Source organism: Bufo gargarizans, chromosome 9 (assembly GCF_014858855.1).
Source record: "Bufo gargarizans isolate SCDJY-AF-19 chromosome 9, ASM1485885v1, whole genome shotgun sequence".
In the NCBI taxonomy this organism is placed as follows: Eukaryota; Metazoa; Chordata; class Amphibia; order Anura; family Bufonidae; genus Bufo; species Bufo gargarizans.
Window position 1 is genome coordinate 197,806,095 of NC_058088.1, and position 23,489 is coordinate 197,829,583.

General features: G+C 44.7%; 1 protein-coding gene across 2 annotated transcripts in view; it reads right to left on the reverse strand.

Annotated features, from left to right (window-relative positions):
• The window catches only part of LOC122946444 (hemicentin-2-like), a 112,270-nt gene that overhangs the window by 20,278 nt on the left and 68,503 nt on the right, over nucleotides 1-23,489 (reverse strand). For both annotated transcript variants that reach the window (XM_044306083.1, XM_044306084.1), the window contains exons 42-66: nucleotides 19,563-19,659; nucleotides 19,352-19,471; nucleotides 19,046-19,201; nucleotides 18,573-18,854; nucleotides 18,316-18,474; nucleotides 17,391-17,504; nucleotides 15,775-15,858; nucleotides 15,274-15,465; nucleotides 14,523-14,696; nucleotides 14,246-14,359; nucleotides 13,924-14,063; nucleotides 13,695-13,845; nucleotides 13,173-13,388; nucleotides 11,287-11,400; nucleotides 10,760-10,947; nucleotides 10,401-10,497; nucleotides 9,182-9,343; nucleotides 8,624-8,737; nucleotides 8,192-8,391; nucleotides 7,854-7,935; nucleotides 7,616-7,747; nucleotides 5,013-5,156; nucleotides 4,720-4,879; nucleotides 860-984; nucleotides 575-758 (exon numbers count right to left, since the gene is read on the reverse strand). In XM_044306083.1, coding sequence (XP_044162018.1) covers nucleotides 575-758; nucleotides 860-984; nucleotides 4,720-4,879; nucleotides 5,013-5,156; nucleotides 7,616-7,747; nucleotides 7,854-7,935; nucleotides 8,192-8,391; nucleotides 8,624-8,737; nucleotides 9,182-9,343; nucleotides 10,401-10,497; nucleotides 10,760-10,947; nucleotides 11,287-11,400; nucleotides 13,173-13,388; nucleotides 13,695-13,845; nucleotides 13,924-14,063; nucleotides 14,246-14,359; nucleotides 14,523-14,696; nucleotides 15,274-15,465; nucleotides 15,775-15,858; nucleotides 17,391-17,504; nucleotides 18,316-18,474; nucleotides 18,573-18,854; nucleotides 19,046-19,201; nucleotides 19,352-19,471; nucleotides 19,563-19,659 — 3,701 coding nt within the window. The remainder of the gene's footprint in view (nucleotides 1-574; nucleotides 759-859; nucleotides 985-4,719; nucleotides 4,880-5,012; nucleotides 5,157-7,615; nucleotides 7,748-7,853; nucleotides 7,936-8,191; nucleotides 8,392-8,623; nucleotides 8,738-9,181; nucleotides 9,344-10,400; nucleotides 10,498-10,759; nucleotides 10,948-11,286; nucleotides 11,401-13,172; nucleotides 13,389-13,694; nucleotides 13,846-13,923; nucleotides 14,064-14,245; nucleotides 14,360-14,522; nucleotides 14,697-15,273; nucleotides 15,466-15,774; nucleotides 15,859-17,390; nucleotides 17,505-18,315; nucleotides 18,475-18,572; nucleotides 18,855-19,045; nucleotides 19,202-19,351; nucleotides 19,472-19,562; nucleotides 19,660-23,489) is intronic.

The following is a 23,489-nucleotide window of genomic DNA, read 5'->3' on the forward strand; positions in this document are numbered from 1 at the left end:
TGAGGCCTAACCCTGGTATGCAGAGACATTGGGGCACATTTATCAAGCTCGTCTGTTCTTATGTGTGAAATTAGACAGTCTTTCTTTTGCCTACTATTTATTAAAAGTCTCACAGCACTTTATGAATTAGACTCGGCGTATTGCTATTAGTCTGACTTCTGGTGGTTATTTTTCAATACGACAGGTTCATATTCACTAAGATTTGTCTAATTAGTATGTAAATGTTGCGCAAGTGAGCTGAAAGTAGGCACGTTTCCATGGAAGAGACACACTTTTTAGGCAAAATGGGGAGTAACTCACCCAAAAAAAATAATAATAAGACAGTCTAAAACAGCATTTTTACACCTAAAAACAGGTACATACACTATAGTACTGTGATGGCTAACCTCTGCCACTCCAGCTGTGGTAAAACTACAACTCCCAAGATGTAAACTTGCTTGGCTGTTCTCAGAACTCCATAGAAATGAATGGAGCATGCTGGGAGTCGTAGTTTCACCACAGCTGGAGTGCCAGAGGTTAGCCATCACTGCTACAGTAGATGTGCCCCATTGTGCAGCTGAATGCAATTCCTAACCGAAGAATACGTCCTCCTGAAGAGATTCTGAGGAAGCGAGAAGCAGGCAGCAGATTTCCATCCTTCAGCCAGGTCAGCTGCATGGGCAGGGAGCCACTGGCATGGCATTCGAGGGTCACTTGTGATCCAGGCGCACTGCTGAGAGTCTCAGAGACATTGGTGCCAGATTCAAACACTGGGGGGGCTATAAATACCAAGGAAAAAAAACACACAAGACTTTAGAAATAAAATCTTTTTCTAATTCTCCCCAATAATTGCACCCACATAAACAATCATCTTACTGACCGAGAACGTTCAAGATGAAAACCTGTGTGTCTTCTCCTGCAATATTCCGAGCCAGGCACGAATAGCGACCCGAGTCAGAGGTTTTGACGGAGGTGAGGACCAAGGAATGTCCATCTGCAGAAAGCCTGGATAAGCAGTGCAGATAATTAACTAACAAGCAAGTGTATGCTCAGTCCTAACAACCTGATGTATTAGTCTTTGTTGGGCTCAGCAGTCAAAACCTTAAAGGGGTTCTCTGGGATTTTAATATTGATGACCAATTCTCAGTATAAGTCATCAATATCAGATCGGCGGCGGTCTGACACCCGGCGTCTGAGGAGACAGTGTGCACGTGCCGTCTCCCTTCTCTCTTCCTGATCTCCGATGTATGTCTATGGGACAGCAGCAGCGAACTGGAATAGAGAAGGGAGACAGCAGGGAACTGGAATAGAGAAGGGAGACAGCAGGGAACTGGAATAGAGAAGGGAGACAGCAGGGAACTGGAATAGAGAAGGGAGACAGCAGCGAACTGGAATAGAGAAGGGAGACGGCAGGGAACTGGAATAGAGAAGGGAGACAGCAGGGAACTGGAATAGAGAAGGGAGACAGCAGGGAACTGGAATAGAGAAGGGAGACAGCAGCGAACTGGAATAGAGAAGGGAGACAGCAGGGAACTGGAATAGAGAAGGGAGACAGCAGCGAACTGGACTAGAGAAGGGAGACAGCAGGGAACTGGAATAGAGAAGGGAGACAGCAGCGAACTGGAATAGAGAAGGGAGACAGCAGCGAACTGGAATAGAGAAGGGAGACAGCAGGGAACTGGAATAGAGAAGGGAGACAGCAGCGAACTGGAATAGAGAAGGGAGACAGCAGCGAACTGGAATAGAGAAGGGAGACAGCAGCGAACTGGAATAGAGAAGGGAGACAGCAGCGAACTGGAATAGAGAAGGGAGACAGCAGGGAACTGGAATAGAGAAGGGAGACAGCAGCGAACTGGAATAGAGAAGGGAGACAGCAGCGAACTGGAATAGAGAAGGGAGACAGCAGCGAACTGGAATAGAGAAGGGAGACAGCAGCGAACTGGACTAGAGAAGGGAGACAGCAGCGAACTGGACTAGAGAAGGGAGACAGCAGCGAACTGGAATAGAGAAGGGAGACAGCAGGGAACTGGAATAGAGAAGGGAGACAGCAGGGAACTGGAATAGAGAAGGGAGACAGCAGCGAACTGGAATAGAGAAGGGAGACAGCAGCGAACTGGAATAGAGAAGGGAGACAGCAGGGAACTGGAATAGAGAAGGGAGACAGCAGGGAACTGGAATAGAGAAGGGAGACAGCAGCGAACTGGAATAGAGAAGGGAGACAGCAGCGAACTGGAATAGAGAAGGGAGACAGCAGGGAACTGGAATAGAGAAGGGAGACAGCAGCGAACTGGAATAGAGAAGGGAGACAGCAGCGAACTGGAATAGAGAAGGGAGACAGCAGCGAACTGGAATAGAGAAGGGAGACAGCAGCGAACTGGACTAGAGAAGGGAGACAGCAGCGAACTGGACTAGAGAAGGGAGACAGCAGGGAACTGGAATAGAGAAGGGAGACAGCAGCGAACTGGAATAGAGAAGGGAGACAGCAGGGAACTGGAATAGAGAAGGGAGACAGCAGGGAACTGGAATAGAGAAGGGAGACAGCAGCAAACTGGAATAGAGAAGGGAGACAGCAGCGAACTGGAATAGAGAAGGGAGACAGCAGCGAACTGGAATAGAGAAGGGAGACAGCAGCGAACTGGAATAGAGAAGGGAGACAGCAGCGAACTGGAATAGAGAAGGGAGACAGCAGGGAACTGGAATAGAGAAGGGAGACAGCAGCGAACTGGAATAGAGAAGGGAGACAGCAGCGAACTGGAATAGAGAAGGGAGACAGCAGCGAACTGGAATAGAGAAGGGAGACAGCAGCGAACTGGACTAGAGAAGGGAGACAGCAGCGAACTGGAATAGAGAAGGGAGACAGCAGGGAACTGGAATAGAGAAGGGAGACAGCAGCGAACTGGAATAGAGAAGGGAGACAGCAGGGAACTGGAATAGAGAAGGGAGACAGCAGCAAACTGGAATAGAGAAGGGAGACAGCAGCGAACTGGAATAGAGAAGGGAGACAGCAGCGAACTGGAATAGAGAAGGGAGACAGCAGCGAACTGGAATAGAGAAGGGAGACAGCAGCAAACTGGAATAGAGAAGGGAGACAGCAGGGAACTGGAATAGAGAAGGGAGACAGCAGCGAACTGGAATAGAGAAGGGAGACAGCAGGGAACTGGAATAGAGAAGGGAGACAGCAGCGAACTGGAATAGAGAAGGGAGACAGCAGGGAACTGGAATAGAGAAGGGAGACAGCAGCGAACTGGAATAGAGAAGGGAGACAGCAGCGAACTGGAATAGAGAAGGGAGACAGCAGCGAACTGGAATAGAGAAGGGAGACAGCAGCGAACTGGAATAGAGAAGGGAGACAGCAGGGAACTGGAATAGAGAAGGGAGACAGCAGCGAACTGGAGTAGAGAAGGGAGACAGCAGGGAACTGGAATAGAGAAGGGAAGTTGTGGATTTTCTCTCTCTTCCATCAGTTAAGGAGCTGACGGACTCCTTATTTCTGCTCTCTGACATTATAAACACTCATTATTGCTCAGTTCTCATCTTACTGATAAGAATGTGGCTTAAATAAGTGTTTATGTAATCTTAGTGGTAGTTTACAGAAAAGGTTTATTAGATGACCTGCACAAAGTGTCTAACCCTTTGTGACAGAACAGCTCAATATTTTTAATAAAAGGACAATTGAAAATATGATTTTTAGCCAAAAATTTGTAAAATGCAATCATAAACAAAAATTGCCTCCAGAGGTGTACAAAGCCTTTAAAGTGCCAATCTATGGGTATTAAAAAAAAAAAAAAAAATCTTCTTTGTATTATACTTTGGGTTTTAGTGCTGACTAATCCTGCTCACACAGCTGAGGGTTTGTTACAATGTATCAGTGTAGAACAGGGATCAGCAACCTTATGCATTCCAGCAGTTCTGAAACTACAAGAATGCTCCATTCAATTCTGAGAGAGTTAGGTTACTTTCACACTCGCATTATGTGCGGATCAGTCATGGACGGATCGGTTCAGATAATACAACCGTCTGCATTCGTTCAGAACGGATCAGTTTGTATTATCTTTAACATAGCCAAGACTGATCCGTCTTGAACACCATTGAAAGTCAATAGAGGACGGATCCATTTCTATTGTGCCAGATTGTGTAAGTGAAAACGGATCCGTCCCCATTGACTTACATTGTGCGCCAGGACGGATCCGTTTGGCTCAGTTTCATCAGACGGACACCAAAACGCTGCAAGCGGCCTCCAGAGCGGAATGGAGATGGAATGGAGGCAAACTGATGCATTCTGAGCGGATCCTTTACCATTCAGAATGCATTAGAATGCATTCTGATCAGTTTTGGACTGCTTGTGAGAGCTCTGAACAGATCTCACAAACGGAAAGCCAAAACGTGAGTGTGAAAGTAGACTGGGAGTTGTAGTTTCACAGTAGCTGGAGTGCCGAAGGTTGCTGACCCCTGGTGTAGACAATTCCTTGTGAGCCAAACACATCGGCAGCATCACATCTCTTCTGCCTCAGATTACAGTATAATCATTTTCTACTTGATCCTCTGATACATTGTGACAAGCTCATCATATGAAGTCTATCAATGTAAGCAAGAGCGTTTGCAGTCACTGACAGCAAGCAGAAATATGCAAACAGAGTATAAACAGGTAATTTGCAGAAATAATAGTTATTTTTTTATAACTATAGTTATTTAAATGCATAAAACTGATCAGCCCCTTTAAGATGAGATCAATATACTCACTGGACATTTGGAAAACCAAGGGAATCTATGGGTCTTCCATCCTTCAGCCAAAATATCTGGGGTGGTGGTGTGCCCTCAGCTTGGCACTCGAGTGTTACCTCCTGTGTGACCTGGATAATCCGCTCACTGGGCCGATCAGATCCAAGAATTCTTGGGGCCACTGCAAAATACAGATGATTCATTCAGAAGAATAATAAAAATATCACAAGAAGAAACAGATGTAAATGTTATATGCGCATTTAAAATATACATCGTGATATATGAACACATCACTTATCGCATCGCGTTGTTACCTTGTACCAGGAGCAGAAAGTCCTTGTGAGACTCAGACAGCGGGTTCTGTGCTATGCAGGTGTATTGTCCAGTGTGTGCAGGTTGTACACGGTTGATCTGTAATCGGCTTCCAGTTATGATCACCCCCAAATGACTGGCGTATTCTGCAAGTAAAAGAGCGAGGGAAAACATTGTCCTTCTGATTATAGAAACACCGGTGCCAGGATCTATGCAGGAAATTATACAATAATACACGGAGCAATTACAATCCATGGGATAATTGTATGTATAGGTAATAAGTAGGTAACGCCACCCATGTATGTATAAGAAAATCACGCATTATATACATATTATATATATATGGTGCGTATTTTCTGCAGTGGAGCTGCGTGCAGAAAATTAACTGTGAAAAAAGTAGCAGCAGAGAGGATGAGATAGAAAAAATACTATTCACATATACAATTTCCACAACTAAATTATGCTGATCTACTGTATCTAATCTTATTGTGTGTGATACTGTCTGCTGAGCTGCTGCATCTAAGCTTATCATTTCTGATGCTGTTTGCTGAGCCACTATATCTGAATGTGTAAAACTGGCTGCTGTGTATCTAATCCTATCATGTGTGATACTGTCTGCTGAGCTGTGTATCTAATCCTATCATGTGTGATACTGTCTGCTGAGCTGTGTATCTAATCCTATCCTGTGTGATACTGTCTGCTGAGCTGTGTATCTAATCCTATCCTGTGTGATACTGTCTGCTGAGCTGTGTATCTAATCCTATCCTGTGTGATACTGTCTGCAGAGCTGTGTATCTAATCCTATCCTGTGTGATACTGTCTGCTGAGCCGTGTATCTAATCCTATCCTGTGTGATACTGTCTGCTGAGCTGTGTATCTAATCCTATCCTGTGTGATACTGTCTGCTGAGCTGTGTATCTAATCCTGTCCTGTGTGATACTGGCTGTTGAGCTGTGTATCTAATCATATCATGTGTGATACTGTCTGCTGAGCTGTGTATCTAATCCTATCCTGTGTGATAATGTCTGCTGAGCTGTGTATCTAATCATGTCCTGTGTGATACTGTCTGCTGAGCTGTGTATCTAATCCTATCCTGTGTGATACTGTCGGCTGAGCTGTGTATCTAATCATGTCCTGTGTGATACTGTCTGCTATCTGTGTATCTAATCCTATCATGTGTGATACTGTGTGCCGAGCTGTGTATCTAATCCTATCCTGTGTGATACTGTCTGCTGAGCTGTGTATCTAATCCTATCCTGTGTGATACTGTCTGCTGAGCTGTGTATCTAATCCTATCCTGTGTGATACTGTCTGCTGAGCAGTGTATCTAATCCTATCCTGTGTGATACTGTCTGCTGAGCTGTGTATCTAATCCTTTCATGTGTGATACTGTCTGCTATCTGTGTATCTAATCCTATAATGTGTGATACTGTCTGCTGAGCTGTGTATCTAATCCTTTCATGTGTGATACTGTCTGCTATCTGTGTATCTAATCCTATAATGTGTGATACTGTCTGCTGAGCTGTGCATCTAATCCTTTCATGTGTGATACTGTCTGCTATCTGTGTATCTAATCCTATCCTGTGTGATACTGTCTGCTGAGCCGTGTATCTAATCCTATCCTGTGTGATACTGTCTGCTGAGCTGTGTATCTAATCCTATCCTGTGTGATACTGTCTGCTGAGCTGTGTATCTAATCCTGTCCTGTGTGATACTGGCTGTTGAGCTGTGTATCTAATCCTTTCATGTGTGATACTGTCTGCTATCTGTGTATCTAATCCTATCCTGTGTGATACAGTCTGCTGAGCTGTGTATCTAATCCTATCCTGTGTGATACAGTCTGCTGAGCTGTGTATCTAATCCTATCCTGTGTGATACTGTTTGCTGAGCTGTGTATCTAATCCTATCCTGTGTGATACTGTCTGCTGAGCTGTGTATCTAATCCTATCATGTGTGATACAGTCTGCTGAGCTGTGTATCTAATCCTATCCTGTGTGATACTGTTTGCTGAGCTGTGTATCTAATCCTATCCTGTGTGATACTGTCTGCTGAGCTGTGTATCTAATCCTATCCTGTGTGATACAGTCTGCTGAGCTGTGTATCTAATCCTATCATGTGTGATACTGTCTGCTGAGCTGTGTATCTAATCCTATCATGTGTGATACTGTCTGCTGAGCTGTGTATCTAATCCTATCCTGTGTGATACTGTTTGCTGAGCTGTGTATCTAATCCTATCCTGTGTGATACTGTCTGCTGAGCTGTGTATCTAATCCTATCATGTGTGATACTGTCTGCTGAGCTGTGTATCTAATCCTATCCTGTGTGATACTGTTTGCTGAGCTGTGTATCTAATCCTATCCTGTGTGATACTGTCTGCTGAGCTGTGTATCTAATCCTATCCTGTGTGATACTGTCTGCTGAGCTGTGTATCTAATCCTTTCATGTGTGATACTGTCTGCTATCTGTGTATCTAATCCTATAATGTGTGGTGTTGTCTGCTGAACTGCTATATGTAAACCTAATTTGAGTGACAGTGTCTGCTGAGCTGATGTATCTAAGCATTCCGTATTTGATAGTCCATAACTGACCATCTTCATGTATATACCTAGAGGTTTGCCGTCTTTGAACCATGTGATCCTGGGAGCTGGGGAGCCTTCAGCCTCACAGGACAGGACGATGGAATTCCCGATTATCAGTTGGATGGTCTCATTCTGTGGATGAGTGATGGATGCGGGCACTGCAAACAAGGAGAGGAATCACAGATGTCAAAGGTAGTGCCATCTCCAGGAGACACCTCACAGACCGGAGGGACATACCAGCCATGATACATTGCACTCACTCACCTTGTATGACCACTGTGTAGCTCAGCTCAGCTTCTCCGGCCATGTTGGTCATCTTACAGGTGTAAAGTCCTTTATCTGATGCCTGAAAAATAAATAACAATAAATATCTCTGCTTGCTTTAATTCAGGCAGAAAATAACAGTGTTAGAATTGTGCGAATAGATGCAATTATAATAACTGTCATCTAAGTCCACCAGCTGTGAGAACAGGAGTCATGGCCGGTTTTCACCTTCTAAATCTAAACAACATCTCCCTTCAGCAGACATTGTAGTAAAGTGTAGTATAGTAGCAGAACCTTTATCATCTGTAGGTTAATATAAGTAAGCTTTAGGACTTCACCTGCACGTTCCGGATTTCCAGCCTCTGACCGTTGTCCTGGATGAAGACGCTGTTGCCCCCGAGGAGTGGTTGCCCGTTTTTATACCATGTAATAGTGGACTCCCTCACGGTATCAGGCTCACACACTAATGATAAGGTGCCTCCAAGGCGAAGTGTGGTCTCCTGGGTCCCAGATGGTGGCTGCTTGATACTTGGAAGGGCTGGATACAGTAACACATCATTTACATATTATCAGATCAGTTTCATTTAATATATATCACAGAAATCTTACAAATAAATGAGAAGGTTTGGAAAAGCAGGGGGTGTAATCTCACTGTGTCCCCCATGTCTTGGAAAGGGGACTAAACGATCCTTTTCCACAAAGAAGATAAGCAGATCCATCTCTGTACTGGAGATTATATCGGCTATACAGCTTCGGTGTCTATTACTTACCATAGACCGTCAGGTGGATCATTTTCTCTGCAGATCCTGCTGGATTTTGCACTTTACACATATAGATTCCCTGGTAGGAGAGCTGAACTCGAGCAATCTGTAAGACCTGTCCCCCTGAAGAATGAACAAGAAGATTCATATATGACTATAGTGTCTACGAGAGACTAGAAACAAGAGACACAAGCAGTAAAATGAGGCAGAAGGATGCAGCATACACGGATACATGAGCTGACTGCACCACTGCATGTAAGACCCCCAGAACATGGCCACTGCCCTGGCTCACCGAGGGGGTTGTGATCGGTCAACCCCCTCTATTCCTTCCATATAGCCCTATACAGCATATGGAAAGGAGTTGTCAATAACACAACTCATTTTACATTATTTTACAGCTTTGGTTTGCAATATTTCCAGCTGTAAATCTGTGTATCACATAGGCCCAAATCCTCTATATTGTGCACCCCATTAGATGGTAACATCATCATCAGCAGCAGCAGCATCTGAGTGCATGGAGGGTTCGGTGATTATGGGAACACAACACGTAATGTGATAATCTATTACCAGGCATGATGAGGAATCCTTTGCCAGGGAGAAGGATCTGTCCATCTTTGTACCAGGTCACCTCTGGAGATGGATGAGACTGCACGTCGCACACCAGGGAGATGGAGCTATGCAGGACAGCGCTGATGTTCTCACTTCTGGCCCCAAGTATTCTGGGAGGAACTAAAAAGTGAAGAGAAATGAGGCTGAACCATTGTATGATAGGGTTCTGCAACTTTCTAAGGGACTTTATGTTTCAGTTTCATGTTAGCCATCAGTGACTGGAAACCTCAAGTATTAACTTCAACAGGCTGTATATCTGTCCTGGCCCAATACTTCTCACGGCTGCAGGCTGCTGTAGACAGCAGTGGATTTTTGGGAAATTCTCGATAATTTCCCAATAACTCAGAATGGTGAATGAACTGTCAGTGAAATCTTTTTAATTTCATTCCAACACACAAAATGGTACAATGTAGAAAAATTAAAAGACACCCTAGGGAAACTAAGGGGCACAGACGCCGGTCTTAATAATTCTGCGAGATGGTGGCGGATCCGCTGAAGTTATGAACAGGCGCCGGCCCCTCCACAACTTCGACAGATCCAGCACCAGTTCTAAATGTAAGCCAGCTTCCAAGCTTCCTAGCCTGCCCAGCCTGTCCCCTTTACCGCCCATAATTTTAGACCTGGCATGAGCGGGGTAAAGTCGCATATAGCAGCGCAACTAACCGTTGTGCCACCGTCTGCGCCTGAAATATGCCTAATTTGGGCTTATATTAGCTTAGTAAATGACCCCCTAAATGTTTAGAACATTTATAAAATAACATCTATAAAATGTGTGATATAAATAATACACAAAATGTAACAGTACATTTATTACACCTATGTCTTAATATCATTGTTATGCTATATATTTTTGTTTTAGAACTTAAAATTTGTTATATGTTTAATTTATATGTATGTATTCGACAAGAAAGAACAAGGGACTATGATGCCAAAAAGGCTTGTAAAAAACAAACAAAAAACATTTCGATTTATTGATTGTAACTGAAAACTTCAATAAAAAATAATAAAAAATAAAAATATAATTATTATAAAGGAATTCTGGATTTTCCCGGGCCTAACGATACCCCTTTGCAGAAAACCAAATGCTCTAGATCTGCGAGCTGCAGAAGAGCGGCCACCAGTCATGTCCAGATATACACGGTTACAGTACACGACGCTCCTGCAGCGCCATTCTTACCATGAACCATCAAGGTGAAGAGTCGCTCCGCAAATCCAGCTGGGTTCTCTGCCACACACACATAGCTGTCTATATCTGTCACCTTCACTGAGTGGATCTGTAAGGACAGAAAATAAGACACCAGTGTGATCACAGGAAGGAGTACACTGTAGACATACAGCTCTATATGCTCTCAGTGTGGCTGGACATTACTGAGACTCAGCTTTATTATATCTGCAAATCGGCAGCTAAAATGACACACATCACATCTATTACTGCTGACAACCAGTCTGTATATAACGTCTGGGAGATTGTCATTAGATCCATATCCTTTCTACTACAGTAACAGCCTTGTCTCTGAACATGTATTCTGGTCATACCTGTAGCCTGCGTCCCTCCTCCAGGACTTCATACTTGTCAGCAGTGGTCAGGGTCTGTCCATTCCTTAGCCATGTGATGGTTGGTGGGGGGATAGCTGTAGCGTCACAGTGTAACTCGGCTGTTTCATTGTATATAACAGAGACCTCCTGAATCAGTGCGTCCACCTCTCCGAGCATAACAGGCGGAGCTGAAGAGTACGTTTAATGGTTTTTATTAGGTTTGGTTTTTGCTTACTGTACAAAAGAGTAAACTATATGAGATGCAAAACAGGTCGTACAACAACTGGCAAAGGCTAAGCCACACAGGCGGGTATGGACCCCCACCAAATACAGGTGTATTGTAATAGCAACAAAGCAACTCGACAGCATGACCATCACATATGAAATGTAAGCGGAGCTGAAGAGTAATTATGGGACACGGATATTAATAGGTTCATCTCATGGTCCTAATTGCATCATATAAATAGGATAGGATAAATTGGAAATGAGAGAAGGTACAGAGACTTGGAGATTTGTATTTCACTCACTCAGAACCACAAGCTCATAATGCAATCTGTCTCTTCCGGCTTCATTAGTCGCCTCGCATGTGTATTTCCCAGCATGCTCTGCATGGGAGACTGGGATCTGCAGGATGCGCCCATCTGAAATCAATAGATCATTGCAAGTTTGTGGGGATTAAATACAAATCAGACCCTTTTCAAAGGTCTTGTCAGACAGCACGTCCCTAGCAACCAGCATCTTATATTCTAGTGATATCCAGGGATTCATTTCCCATAAAGAAAAATCAAAGTTCAGGCAAAATGCATTAAAGGCAGATGCCTGGTTAAATACTTAACGATCTGATGCTCTCAGCATTAATTAATGCAAGCAGCAATGCTTCTGGTTGGCAGAAGAAAGTGCTTCAACTCTATTGCCATCATCAGGATAGTGATAGAGTTGAATGCTGTGGCTGGGGCAGCAGTATTGTATGCTGCACTGTGTATAGGATTCTGCTGGGGCAGTATTTTGTGCTGCACTACATTATTGCTGGCCCTGCCTACTTATATTGGCCCTGCCTACTTATATTGGCCCTGCCTTCTGTCAATTTGGGGCCACTTTTAGTTCCCAGTCCACCCATGATTAAAGGGGTTCTCACCTTTGTGATCAGCTTATTGTCCAGGGACCCATCTAAGGGTGGGTTCACACTAGCGTTAGGGATTCCGTTATGGCTTTCCGTTATAACATGGTTATAACGGAATGCCAAGACAGAATGCAAAACGGAAGCCTTTAAAAGTCATTCCGTTTGCTTTCTGTCCTAATAGAAGTCTATAGGGAAACATAACAGATCTGTCTGGGTTCCGTTATGCAAGACGGAAAGCAAGGTCCTGTCGACAGGACTTTGATTCCCATAGACTTCTATTAGGATGGAGAGCAAATGGAATGCCTTCTAAAGGTTTCCGTTTGGCATATGGTCATAATAATAATACAAGTCTATGGGCAGAAGAATGGATCCGTCCGTCTTATGGATTCAGTTATTACCATGTTATAACGGAAAGCCATAACGGAATCCCTAACGCTAGTGTGAACCCACCTTAAGAAGTGTCTGCCTGCTGTAACCCCCAGCAATCAGCTGTCATCTGTGGAGAAACCTAACAGTAATGCCTCATTCACACAGTGAGTGTTTAGTCAGTGATTTCCATCAGTGCTTTTGAGCCAAAACCAGGATTGGAGGGAAAGAGCTGCACCTTTTCTGTGTTTAGAGCCGCACCTGGTTTTGGCTCAAAATCACTGACCAAACACTGACGTGTGAATGAGGCATAAGGTCCCTTGCAGACGAGCGTTCCTCCCGCAGCGAGTCTACAACGCAGCTCCTGGCCTAACCTCCCAGTGCTGCCGGGGGTCACAAAGCATTATATTGATTTGTGATGCTATGTAACCCTTACAGTTCTGGAATGTATTGGATAACACTGGCATAATGCATAATTAGTGTTAACTAATATATTCCAGAACTGTAAAGGTTACATAGCATCATAAATCAATATAATGCTATGTAAATCCCGTCAGTGCCGGGAGCTGCAATGCAGACTTGCTGCGGGAGGAACGCTCGTCTGCAAGGGGCCTAAGTGTTCAGTTTCCCTGCAGCGCCACCACAGTTGAAAGTAAGTAATGCACAACGACCATTCACACTGCCTAATAATGCAGGAGAGGAAAGAGCATGATACACTTTTTGTATTTGATCTCCACTCTGACCACGAGATGAGGCTCCTGAATTGAGGACCACCATGTAAACCCAGAATTACCTCACAGGGTGTATAAAAATTGGGGTTTCCCATCTCAGCCTTTCATGACAGAGATGGGAATAACAACAGCAACGGAAGGGCCATTTTCCAAGAGTTCCCTTCATTATAGATATTGCTGTATCTGCCCTTCTTACCTAGCAGCACAAGTGTCCCATCAGATTCAGAGACCAGTTTTCCATCCTTGTACCAGGTCAGTGTTGGGGGTGGAATGGCATTCGTGTCACAGTATAAAGAGATGGGACTGGAGGCAACAACCTCCCTATGTTCTGTAAGCTCCTCCTCCTCATCCTCTCGGTACGCCACCTCAAATGCAGCGCTGGGGGCCCCGGGCCTGTGAAATATTGGTGGCACTAGAAGAGAAGTAGCATAAAATAATGAAAACAGGTCAGAGTGTGAAATCCATCTCTTGCTGCTCTGTTCCTCAGTACTTTACACTGCAGATCTACTTGTTCTGATTAGCTGCTGTGTATAAGCACAAGCTCAGCAGGAAGTCAGGGCAAGGAGAGATGATCTGAATTACAGGAAGAGACAGATTATGAGCTGCAAGCGAGTGAGAAAGAAGATTAATAGGAAACTGTGACATATAGACTGAGAGGAGGAGCCTATATTGAAAAAGTAATTGCACCCCCTCAAGATTTAAAGCTGCTGAAACTAACCCTGAACATTCACTGTAAATTCTCTCTCATCTTCTCCTGCGACATTTGTGGCTACACATGTATAGCGCCCGGAGTCGGTGACACGGATGGGCTGGATCTGGAGGACATGTCCATCACCTAAGATCTGCACTGTAGCAAAGCTTTCCAGCAGCTGTAACATAAAACATCATTGTGTTCAATATAAACTGTGCACACATAGGGCTGGTATATACGTAAGAAGATGTCTGACCTGCCCATCCTTATACCAGTGTACGATGGGTTTAGGCACTGCCCGAGACTCGCACTGAAGGGTTAAAGTGCTGTTCACCTTTGTCTTTATTTCCTTGGTGCCACGACTCTCCCCGGCTTCCCTGGTGATTTGTGGAGGAACTAAGGCGAGAAGATTAGTTAGGCACGGTGGTCAAAAAAAATCTTCCTGTCAATGAATAGAAACTGAAAAGCTGCATAAACCTCGTCTTGTAAATGGTGACAAATGATAACACAAACTATACTTGGGGAAACCAGAACCTCCATTATTGTGCCATTTCTTGGCAAGTAACGTAAGAACTCACTGAAAACTTTCACTTCATAATTCCGGACGGCTTCTCCAATCTCATTGGTTACCAGGCATCTGTACTGACCGGCATCTTCTTTCTGGGCATTCAAGATTTGCAGACCATGACCTCCTGTAGAAGAGAAAAATGCAAAATGGCAAAGCCTTTCGTTTTCATTATACAGATTGACCACTGGGACCCCCAATAACGTGGAGATTGGGGGTTCCCACTGTCTGACATAAATACAGAATTAAATGGATGCATGTTATCACTAGAAAGTAAATGAAGTGTAAACCTGGAATCATTTTCACATTGTCAGATTCTTGGAATGGTTGCCCATTTTTTAGCCAGGTCACAGTAGGTATTGGGAATCCCAGAGCTTCACAGATGAGAGACAATGGGTTATTAACAATGACAATGACATCTTCATTGGTTCCATCATCGAGGTTTCCAGAAATAGTGGGGCTCACTGTGTTAGAGGATGACATGAAGAACACAGCACAGTCAGTTAAGTGGAACAAAAAGTCCTTGTTATCAGGGGCCATTTATACTGACATGGACTATATTATATTAATTATTATATACTCCAGAGCAGCACTCACTATTCTGCAGGTGGAGTCATATGTGTATATATTGTACACACTTTACTTATCCTGTACTGATCCTGAGTTACATCCTGTATTATACTCCAGAGCTGCACTCACTATTCTGCCGGTGCAGTCACTGTGTACATTACATTACTTATCCTGTACTGATCCTGAGTTACATCCTGTATTATACTCCAGAGCTGCACTCACTATTCTGCTGGTGCAGTCACTGTGTACATACATTACTTATCCTGTACTGATCCTGAGTTACATCCTGTATTATACTCCAGAGCTGCACTCACTATTCTGCTGGTGCAATCACTGTGTACATATATGAGGATCCAGAGGTGAATACAATCAGTTACTTGTGTCCCTATTTATCTCTGCATTTCTGTTCCCTTGTGTGAATGAGTCTTGATCATACACCCACAGGTGCTCACAAATACAATGTAAACTTACCTAAAACGGTTAGTATAAAATATTTGCTCGCCTCAGCAACAGGATTGATGGCCAGACAGCTGTAATGTCCTGCAGTGAAGACACTGGCAGCCTCTATGAGCAGCTCAGAGCCGTCCGGTGAGATAAGGATGCCGTCTCCGCTATGAACTGGCTGGGAATCTCTGAACCAGGAGATTCTGGGCACTGGGTGTCCTGATATGCAAAACACGACAGTGAGTCCCTAATGTCAGCACCCAATTCTAATATCCAAAGTGGCAGAGAAGTAATAAACACAGAAAATGGTGTAGGAGATGTGAGCAAAAGTTTCTGAACCCCATGGTGCATAAAATGGGTCCAAACTTGTCATGAATTTGTGCAAACTTTTGGAAACCACAATAGAAGGAGAATGGACCTAGATGCAGGAAATTTCTAATGCAGCGAGAACTTTACTGACGGCTAAAGACTCGCCTTTCAGTCATGGCGGATTACCATCACATAAAAAAAAATCTAACACCTGATTACCTGAAGCCCGGCAGCGAAGACGAATGGGCCGACCTTCTGCTACTCGGAAATTGTTGTCGTCTTCATCACCTATGGTGGGTGGCACTGCAAAACATAAAAATTTCTATAACCTTTCTTGCACTACCTCTATGTGCTGTTGTCTTCCTCTGTCAGCCAGTATCATTGGTCACACAGTCCCCCAGGCGTCCTGGCGGTGCACAGTCCCTGCAGCAGCCACATAATCGTCTATGCTCTCCAGAGGTCAGAGCTGTCTTGCTAGCCACAGTAGCACTGACATACACTCCTCAACATTGAAATTGCAGCACCAAGAAGGACAAGCTGTAAAGTTATGCAAATAGAGGAAGTAGCAGGTTGATATGATTTGCAGATGATGACATTTTCCAGCGCCTAGCTCCAATCTGTGGCATGTGGGAGGGGTATAAAAGCCAGATTAAAGCAAAGTTTTATTCACATGAAACCTCACAAATCAGGTCAGGTCGTGTGTAATGTTGATGTGCCAATTATCTCCACTTGTCACTGACAGACCTTGGTTTATCACTCCAGCAGGTCCTAGGCTGAGATGTTAGTTATGTTCAACGTTGCGTGTCCCGGTGGTTGGGGGAATAACGACGATCTGGAGGGACAGCAAGAGGTGCAGAGAGCAGAACCTTTGCCCGGAAGGATCGTCTGATTAGAAGAATGGCGTGTTGTGATCCATTGTCTGCTGCAAGTTAAACTGTCACATCCCAAGCCTAGGGCGGCAAACGGTGTCTACACAAACCATCAGAAGGTGTCTGCTTCACACTGGGCTACGAGCCAGACGGCCAGCTACAGGTGTCCACTGACCACAGGCCACCTCTCTCAAAGGCTAGGAGGACTGCCCTCTGCAATGATGAGTCCTGCTTGTGACTAGGACCCAATGATAGCCAGAGATTGGTCTGGAGAACACTGAGCAATGCCATGAAGAGGCCTTCACAAGGGAACATCGCACCAGTACTACTCCCAGGAATATGGTGTGGGGTGGCATAATAGGGTGGCATAATTTCAGGTACTTACAGCTCGGCGTTACCTTGATTTAGTCATGAAACCAGTGGTCCGGCCATTTCTCCAAGTGTCCAAGGAGCAGTTTTTTTTTGACAGGACAATGCCAGGCCACATGTTGCTCATGCTGTGAGCAACCTGTATGGCCTAGATGAGCTAACATGGCCTTCAGCATTTCCACATCTGTCTCCCATCGAGCACATCTGTGATGTCATTAGTTGGGAATAAACTGTTACCAGCGGATCTAGATGATTTGCGTGCCCAAATGCATTCAGTGTGGCAGGACATTCCTCAGACAACCATTAAAAACCTCACTGATAGCTGCCAAAACGTGGAAGTGTGTGGATTTCTGCACGTGGAACTGAATAAATCCAGATGTTTTGAATATTACTTTTTTTCCTATCATTAACATGGCTACAGATCCTGTGATTTCCAGATTTCCACAACTTTTCCTTTCATTATTGAGCAGTGTATAATCGTATAGGTCAGGGGGAGTGTATTTTGGTATCATCATCTTTAGGTCACAGAATTTGGTCCAGTTATCATGCACATGTCTATGGGCACTGCAGACATCAGACAGATTTTATGACACGTACCTAAGATATCGACATTGAATTTCTTCCTGGCTTCTCCTGCTGCATTGGAGACCACACAGGTATAGACTCCGCCGTCTTCTCTTTGTGCGTGTGACACTTTGAGGACCCGACCTCCTAGATGCAGACACATACTATTCATTACATAGGCAAGTACACTCCTGGTAGTACAATCAGGAGTGTGCGTAGAAGTGGGCCCCTACCATTGTATACAGACATTTGGGGTCAAAGGTACCCAGTGCGATCCCACTACCCATCTACTGGAGGAGATATGATTGGTCTAAACCTCTACACCTCCACCCTATAATCTGACTCCCACCTTCCCTGGTTTCTAATAATGCAGACCTTATGGAAAGGGAGAGCTGTATTTAGGGACCCATTGTGGGACAGACATGCTGGAAAGACAACGCAGGGCACCACATGAAGTGGTATTGCTAGGTTGCAAAAGTCAGTGTGAAAGGCAGGGCTTACGACTGGACTCTCACCCTGTGCCGTTATGACAGGGCATAACAACTCTATGAGCGTGGTGCGGGTGACCCTCGGAATGGCTGGCCACCATGTCAGGGAAATTTCCAGATGCCAAATTGGTGATGCAGAGAGGGAGGCTAGATATAACCCCCAGTTGTGCAAAAGAAGTCACTGGCCCCAGCCAGTAGTTTGGAAGTTTCGTTATTGATCCAACAAATTATGCGTTTCGCTGTAAACTCCTTTGTTGAATTAATAAAGAGACATCTACTTGACTACTTCAGCGCCCGTGACTTGTTTTGCCTGACAGATTATTACTAACCTCCCTCTCTGCATCACCAATGTCGGGCAGAGGTTGTCTGTGCCTTTCTCAACAGAAGCCACATGAGCCGTCTACATGTACATAATCCCTTCAGTGCAATACACAAACCACATCTTCAGCTTGTGGACACCAGACAATTACCTGACTGCACGTGAGTGGTCCCCAGTGGGGCGCCATTTCTGTACCATGTGATGGTTGGAGGAGGGATCCCATTGGCTTCACAGATGAGGGTGATGGTGCTGTGCAGAATGACTGATAAGTTCTGGGACTCTGTCAGCGAGTTTGCAAGTTCAGGTGGAACTGGATGGAAGAAACACAGATTAACAAGCTGTGGACGTCAGCAGGACAGGAGCATCTGTTATTCCACTCCTCAGATGTTAGCTGTACAGAAGACTTACCTTTTACCATGAGGTCATATTTCACATCTGTCTGTCCAGCCGCATTCACGGCCACACAGACATAGCGTCCTGAATGAGGCGGTTGTGCGCGGATTATGGTCAGTTGCTGACCTTTATTCTTCAAGATCAGGTCTGGTCCGCTCCCCAGTGGGAAGCCATCTTTGAGCCATGTCACCGATGGTGTGGGCTTCCCACTGATGATACATTCCAGGGTGATCTGGCCGCCCCTTGTGGCTGAAACCTGCTGGGGTCCATGGCTGCTCCCGGCTATGACAGGCAAAGCTGGTGATGAAGATGAGAGAGGGATTACAGAATAATTTCCATGAATGGTTCAGCATTTGTCTGGTATTCCAGTCTGGATTATTAATTTGCTGTGGCACTGACCTAAACTACAGAAATCAAAGTCGTGACAGAACAGGAGGAGATTATTAGAAACGAAGAATGGATGATGCCAAATGTCCCCTGACACTTACCGTAGATCTCCAGGACGTAATCTCGCTGGCTGCTCCCGGCCTCATTGCGGCACACACAGCTGTATACTCCTTCATTGGACACTTGGACCCTGCTGATCTGCAGTAATCTTCCCCCTGCGGAAACCTGAGCATGTTCCTTTTCCTCGATGGGGAACCCTGGAAACATGCAGGAGATTGAGATTTTGTAGCATTTTGGCCATTGCATAATTTTACACTGTAGTAAATGGGGTGTAAAGTCATAAACCCAGCATGCGGTATCATCCAAAGTGTGGCCCTTAACATTGCATCATGGGCACCAACACTTACCATTCTTCATCCAGGTGAGTACTGGGGGTGGAGACCCTTGACACTCACAGGCAAAGCTGATTGGCTGCCCCTCAATCACCGACATGGGAGACTCTGGGGAAGCTGGGAAATTAGGAGGCACTAGAACAGAGAAAAATAAGAAGATATAGGATTAGTTACACTTTGTCCCCCATTGCATACTGTTTCCCATCTACATCTGTACGGTGTTTACCCCAGATGATGACATTATAATGCTTCTCGGAGCGTCCAGCGTCATTGGAGGCTTCACAGGTGTATCTGCCGGCATCCCGCAGCTGAGACTGCTCAATCTACAAGGAGATGAGAACTCACATTATAACAGAGGTCAGATGCGGATCACAGTAATAACAGATGTAGCACACCACGGACCATGATCAACCAGGATAGCATGTGGCAGAGCCACGGTATTTAAGCTAGCATCTGGATACCGTCTGCTAAGATGCTGTATATAATCTTATTATGTGTGATATTGTGTGCAAATGTCTGTATATAATCCTACAGTGTGTGATACTGTCTGCTGAGCTGTGTATCTAATCCTATCCTGTGTGATACTGTCTGCTGAGCAGTGTATCTAATCCTATAATGTGTGATACTGTCTGCAGATCCTCTGTATCTAATCCTACCATGTGTGACACTGTCTGCTGAGCTGTGTATCTAATCCTATCCTGTGTGATACTGTCTGCTGAGCTGTGTATCTAATCCTCTCCTGTGTGATACTGCCTGCTGAGCTGTGTATCTAATCCTACCCTGTGATACTGTATGCTGAGCTGTATATCTAATCCTATCATGCGTGATACTGTCTGCTGAGCTTTGTATCTAATGCTATCTGGTGATACTGCCTGCTGAGCTGTGTATCTAATCATACTGTCTGCTGAGCTGTGTATCTAATCCTATCCTGTGTGATACTGTCTGCTGAGCTGTGTATCTAATCCTATCCTGTGTGATACTGTCTGCTGAGCTGTGTATCTAATCCTATCCTGTGTGATACTGTCTGCTGAGCTGTGTATCTAATCCTATCCTGTGTGATACTGTCTGCTGAGCTGTGTATCTAATCCTATCCTGTGTGATACTGTCTGCTGAGCTGTGTATCTAATCCTATCCTGTGTGATACTGTCTGCTGAGCTGTGTATCTAATCCTATCCTGTGTGATACTGTCTGCTGAGCTGTGTATCTAATCCTATCCTGTGTGATACTGTCTGCTGAGCTGTGTATCTAATCCTATCCTGTGTGATACTGTCTGCTGAGCTGTGTATCTAATCCTATCCTGTGTGATACCTGCTGAGCGTGTGTATCTAATCCTATCCTGTGTGATACTGTCTGCTGAGCTGTGTATCTAATCCTATCCTGTGTGATACTGTCTGCTGAGCTGTGTATCTAATCCTACCCTGTATCCTGTGTGATAATCCATTGGTACTGTCTGAGCTGTGTATCTAATCCTATCCTGTGTGATACTGTCTGCTGAGCTGTGTATCTGATCCTATCCTGTGTGATACTGTCTGCCGAGCTGTGTATCTAATCCTATCCTGTGTGATACTGCCTGCTTGAGCTGGTGTATCTAATCCTACCTGTGTGATACTGTCTGCTGAGCTGTGTATCTAATCCTATCCTGTGTGATACTGTCTGCTGAGCTGTGTATCTAATCCTATCCTGGTGATACTGTCTGCTGAGCTGTGTATCTAATCCTATCCATGTGGATACTGTCTGCTGAGCTGTGTATCTAATCCTATCCATGTGTGATACTGTCTGCTGAGCTGTGTATCTAATCCTATCCTGTGTGATACTGTCTGCTGAGCTGTGTATCTGAATCCTATCCTGTGTGATACTGTCTGCTGAGCTGTGTATCTAATCCTATCCTGTGTGATACTGTCCTGCTGAGCTGTGTATCTAATCCTATCCCTGTGTGATACTGTCTGCTGAGCTGTGTATCTAATCCTATCCTGTGGTGATACTGTCTGCTGAGCTGTGTATCTAATCCTATCCTGTGTGATACTGTCTGCTGAGCTGTGTATCTAATCCTATCCTGTGTGATACTGTCTGCTGAGCTGTGTATCTAATCCTATCCTGTGTGATACTGTCTGCTGAGCTGTGTATCTAATCCTATCCTGTGTGATACTGTCTGCTGAGCTGTGTATCTAATCCTATCCTGTGTGATACTGTCTGCTGAGCTGTGTATCTAATCCTATCCTGTGTGATACTGTCTGCTGAGCTGTGTATCTAATCCTATCCTGTGTGATACTGCTGCTGAGCTGTGTATCTAATCCTATCCTGTGTGATACTGTCTGCTGAGCTGTGTATCTAATCCTATCCTGTGTGATACTGTCTGCTGAGCTGTGTATCTAATCCTATCCTGTGTGATACTGTCTGCTGAGCTGTGTATCTAATCCTATCCTGTGTGATACTGTCTGCTGAGCTGTGTATCTAATCCTATCCTGTGTGATACTGTCTGCTGAGCTGTGTATCTAATCCTATCCTGTGTGATACTGTCTGCTGAGCTGTGTATCTATCATCCTGTGTGATACTGTCTGCTGAGCTGTGTATCTAATCCTATCCTGTGTGATACTGTCTGCTGAGCTGTGTATCTAATCCTATCCTGTGTGATACTGTCTGCTGAGCTGTGTATCTAATCCTATCCTGTGTGATACTGTCTGCTGAGCTGTGTATCTAATCCTATCCTGTGTGATACTGTCTGCTGAGCTGTGTATCTAATCCTATCCTGTGTGATACTGTCTGCTGAGCTGTGTATCTAATCCTATCCTGTGTGATACTGTCTGCTGAGCTGTGTATCTAATCCTATCCTGTGTGATACTGTCTGCTGAGCTGTGTATCTAATCCTATCCTGTGTGATACTGTCTGCTGAGCTGTGTATCTAATCCTTCCTGTGTGATACTGTCTGCTGAGCTGTGTATCTAATCCTATCCTGTGTGATACTGTCTGCTGAGCTGTGTATCTAATCCTATCCTGTGTGATACTGTCTGCTGAGCTGTGTATCTAATCCTATCCTGTGTGATACTGTCTGCTGAGCTGTGTATCCTAATCCTATCCTATGTTGATACTGTCCTGCGAGCTGTGTATCTAATCTATCCTGTGTGATACGTCTGCTGAGCGTGTATCTAATCCTATCCTGTGTGATACGTCTGCGTGAGCTTGTGTATCTAATCCTATCCTGTGTGATACTGTCTGCTGAGCTGTGTATCTAATCCTATCCTGTGTGATACTGTCCTGCCTGAGCTGTGGATCTAATCCTATCCTGTGTGATACTGTCTGCTGAAGCTGTGTATCTAATCCTATCCTGTGTGATACTGTCTGTTGAGCTGTGTATCTAATCCTATCCTGTGTGAATACTGTCTGCGAGCTGTGGTACTCTGATCCTATCCTGTGTGATACTGTCTGCCGAAGCCTGTGTATCTAATCCTATCCTGTGTGATACTGCCTGCTGAGCGTGGTATCTAATCCTACACTGTGTGATACTGTCTGCTGAGCTGTGTATCTAATCCTATCCTGTGTGATACTGTCTGCTGATCTGTGTATCTAATCCTATCCTGTGTGATACTGTCCTGCTGAGCTGTGTATCTAATCCTATCCTGTGTGATACTGTCTGCTGAGCTGTGTATCTAATCCTATCCTGTGTGATACTGTCTGCTGAGCTGTGTATCTAATCCTATCCTGTGTGATACTGTCTGCTGAGCTGTGTATCTGAATCCTATCCTGTGGATACTGTCTGCTGAGCTGTGTATCTAATCCTATCCTGTGTGATACTGTCTGCTGAGCTGTGTATCTAATCCTATCCTGTGTGATACTGTCTGCTGAGCTGTGTATCTATCCTATCCTGTGTGATACTGTCTGCTGAGCTGTGTATCTAATCCTATCCTGTGTGATACTGTCTGCTGAGCTGTGTATCTAATCCTATCCCTGTGTGATACTGTCTGCTGAGCTGTGTATCTAATCCTATCATGTGTGATACTGTCTGCTGAGCTGTGTATCTAATCCTATCCTGTGTGATACTGTCTGCTGAGCTGTGTATCTAATCCTATCCTGTGTGATACTGTCTGCTGAGCTGTGTATCTAATCCTAATCACTGTGTGATACTGCCTGTTGCGTGTATCTAATCCTATCCTGTGTG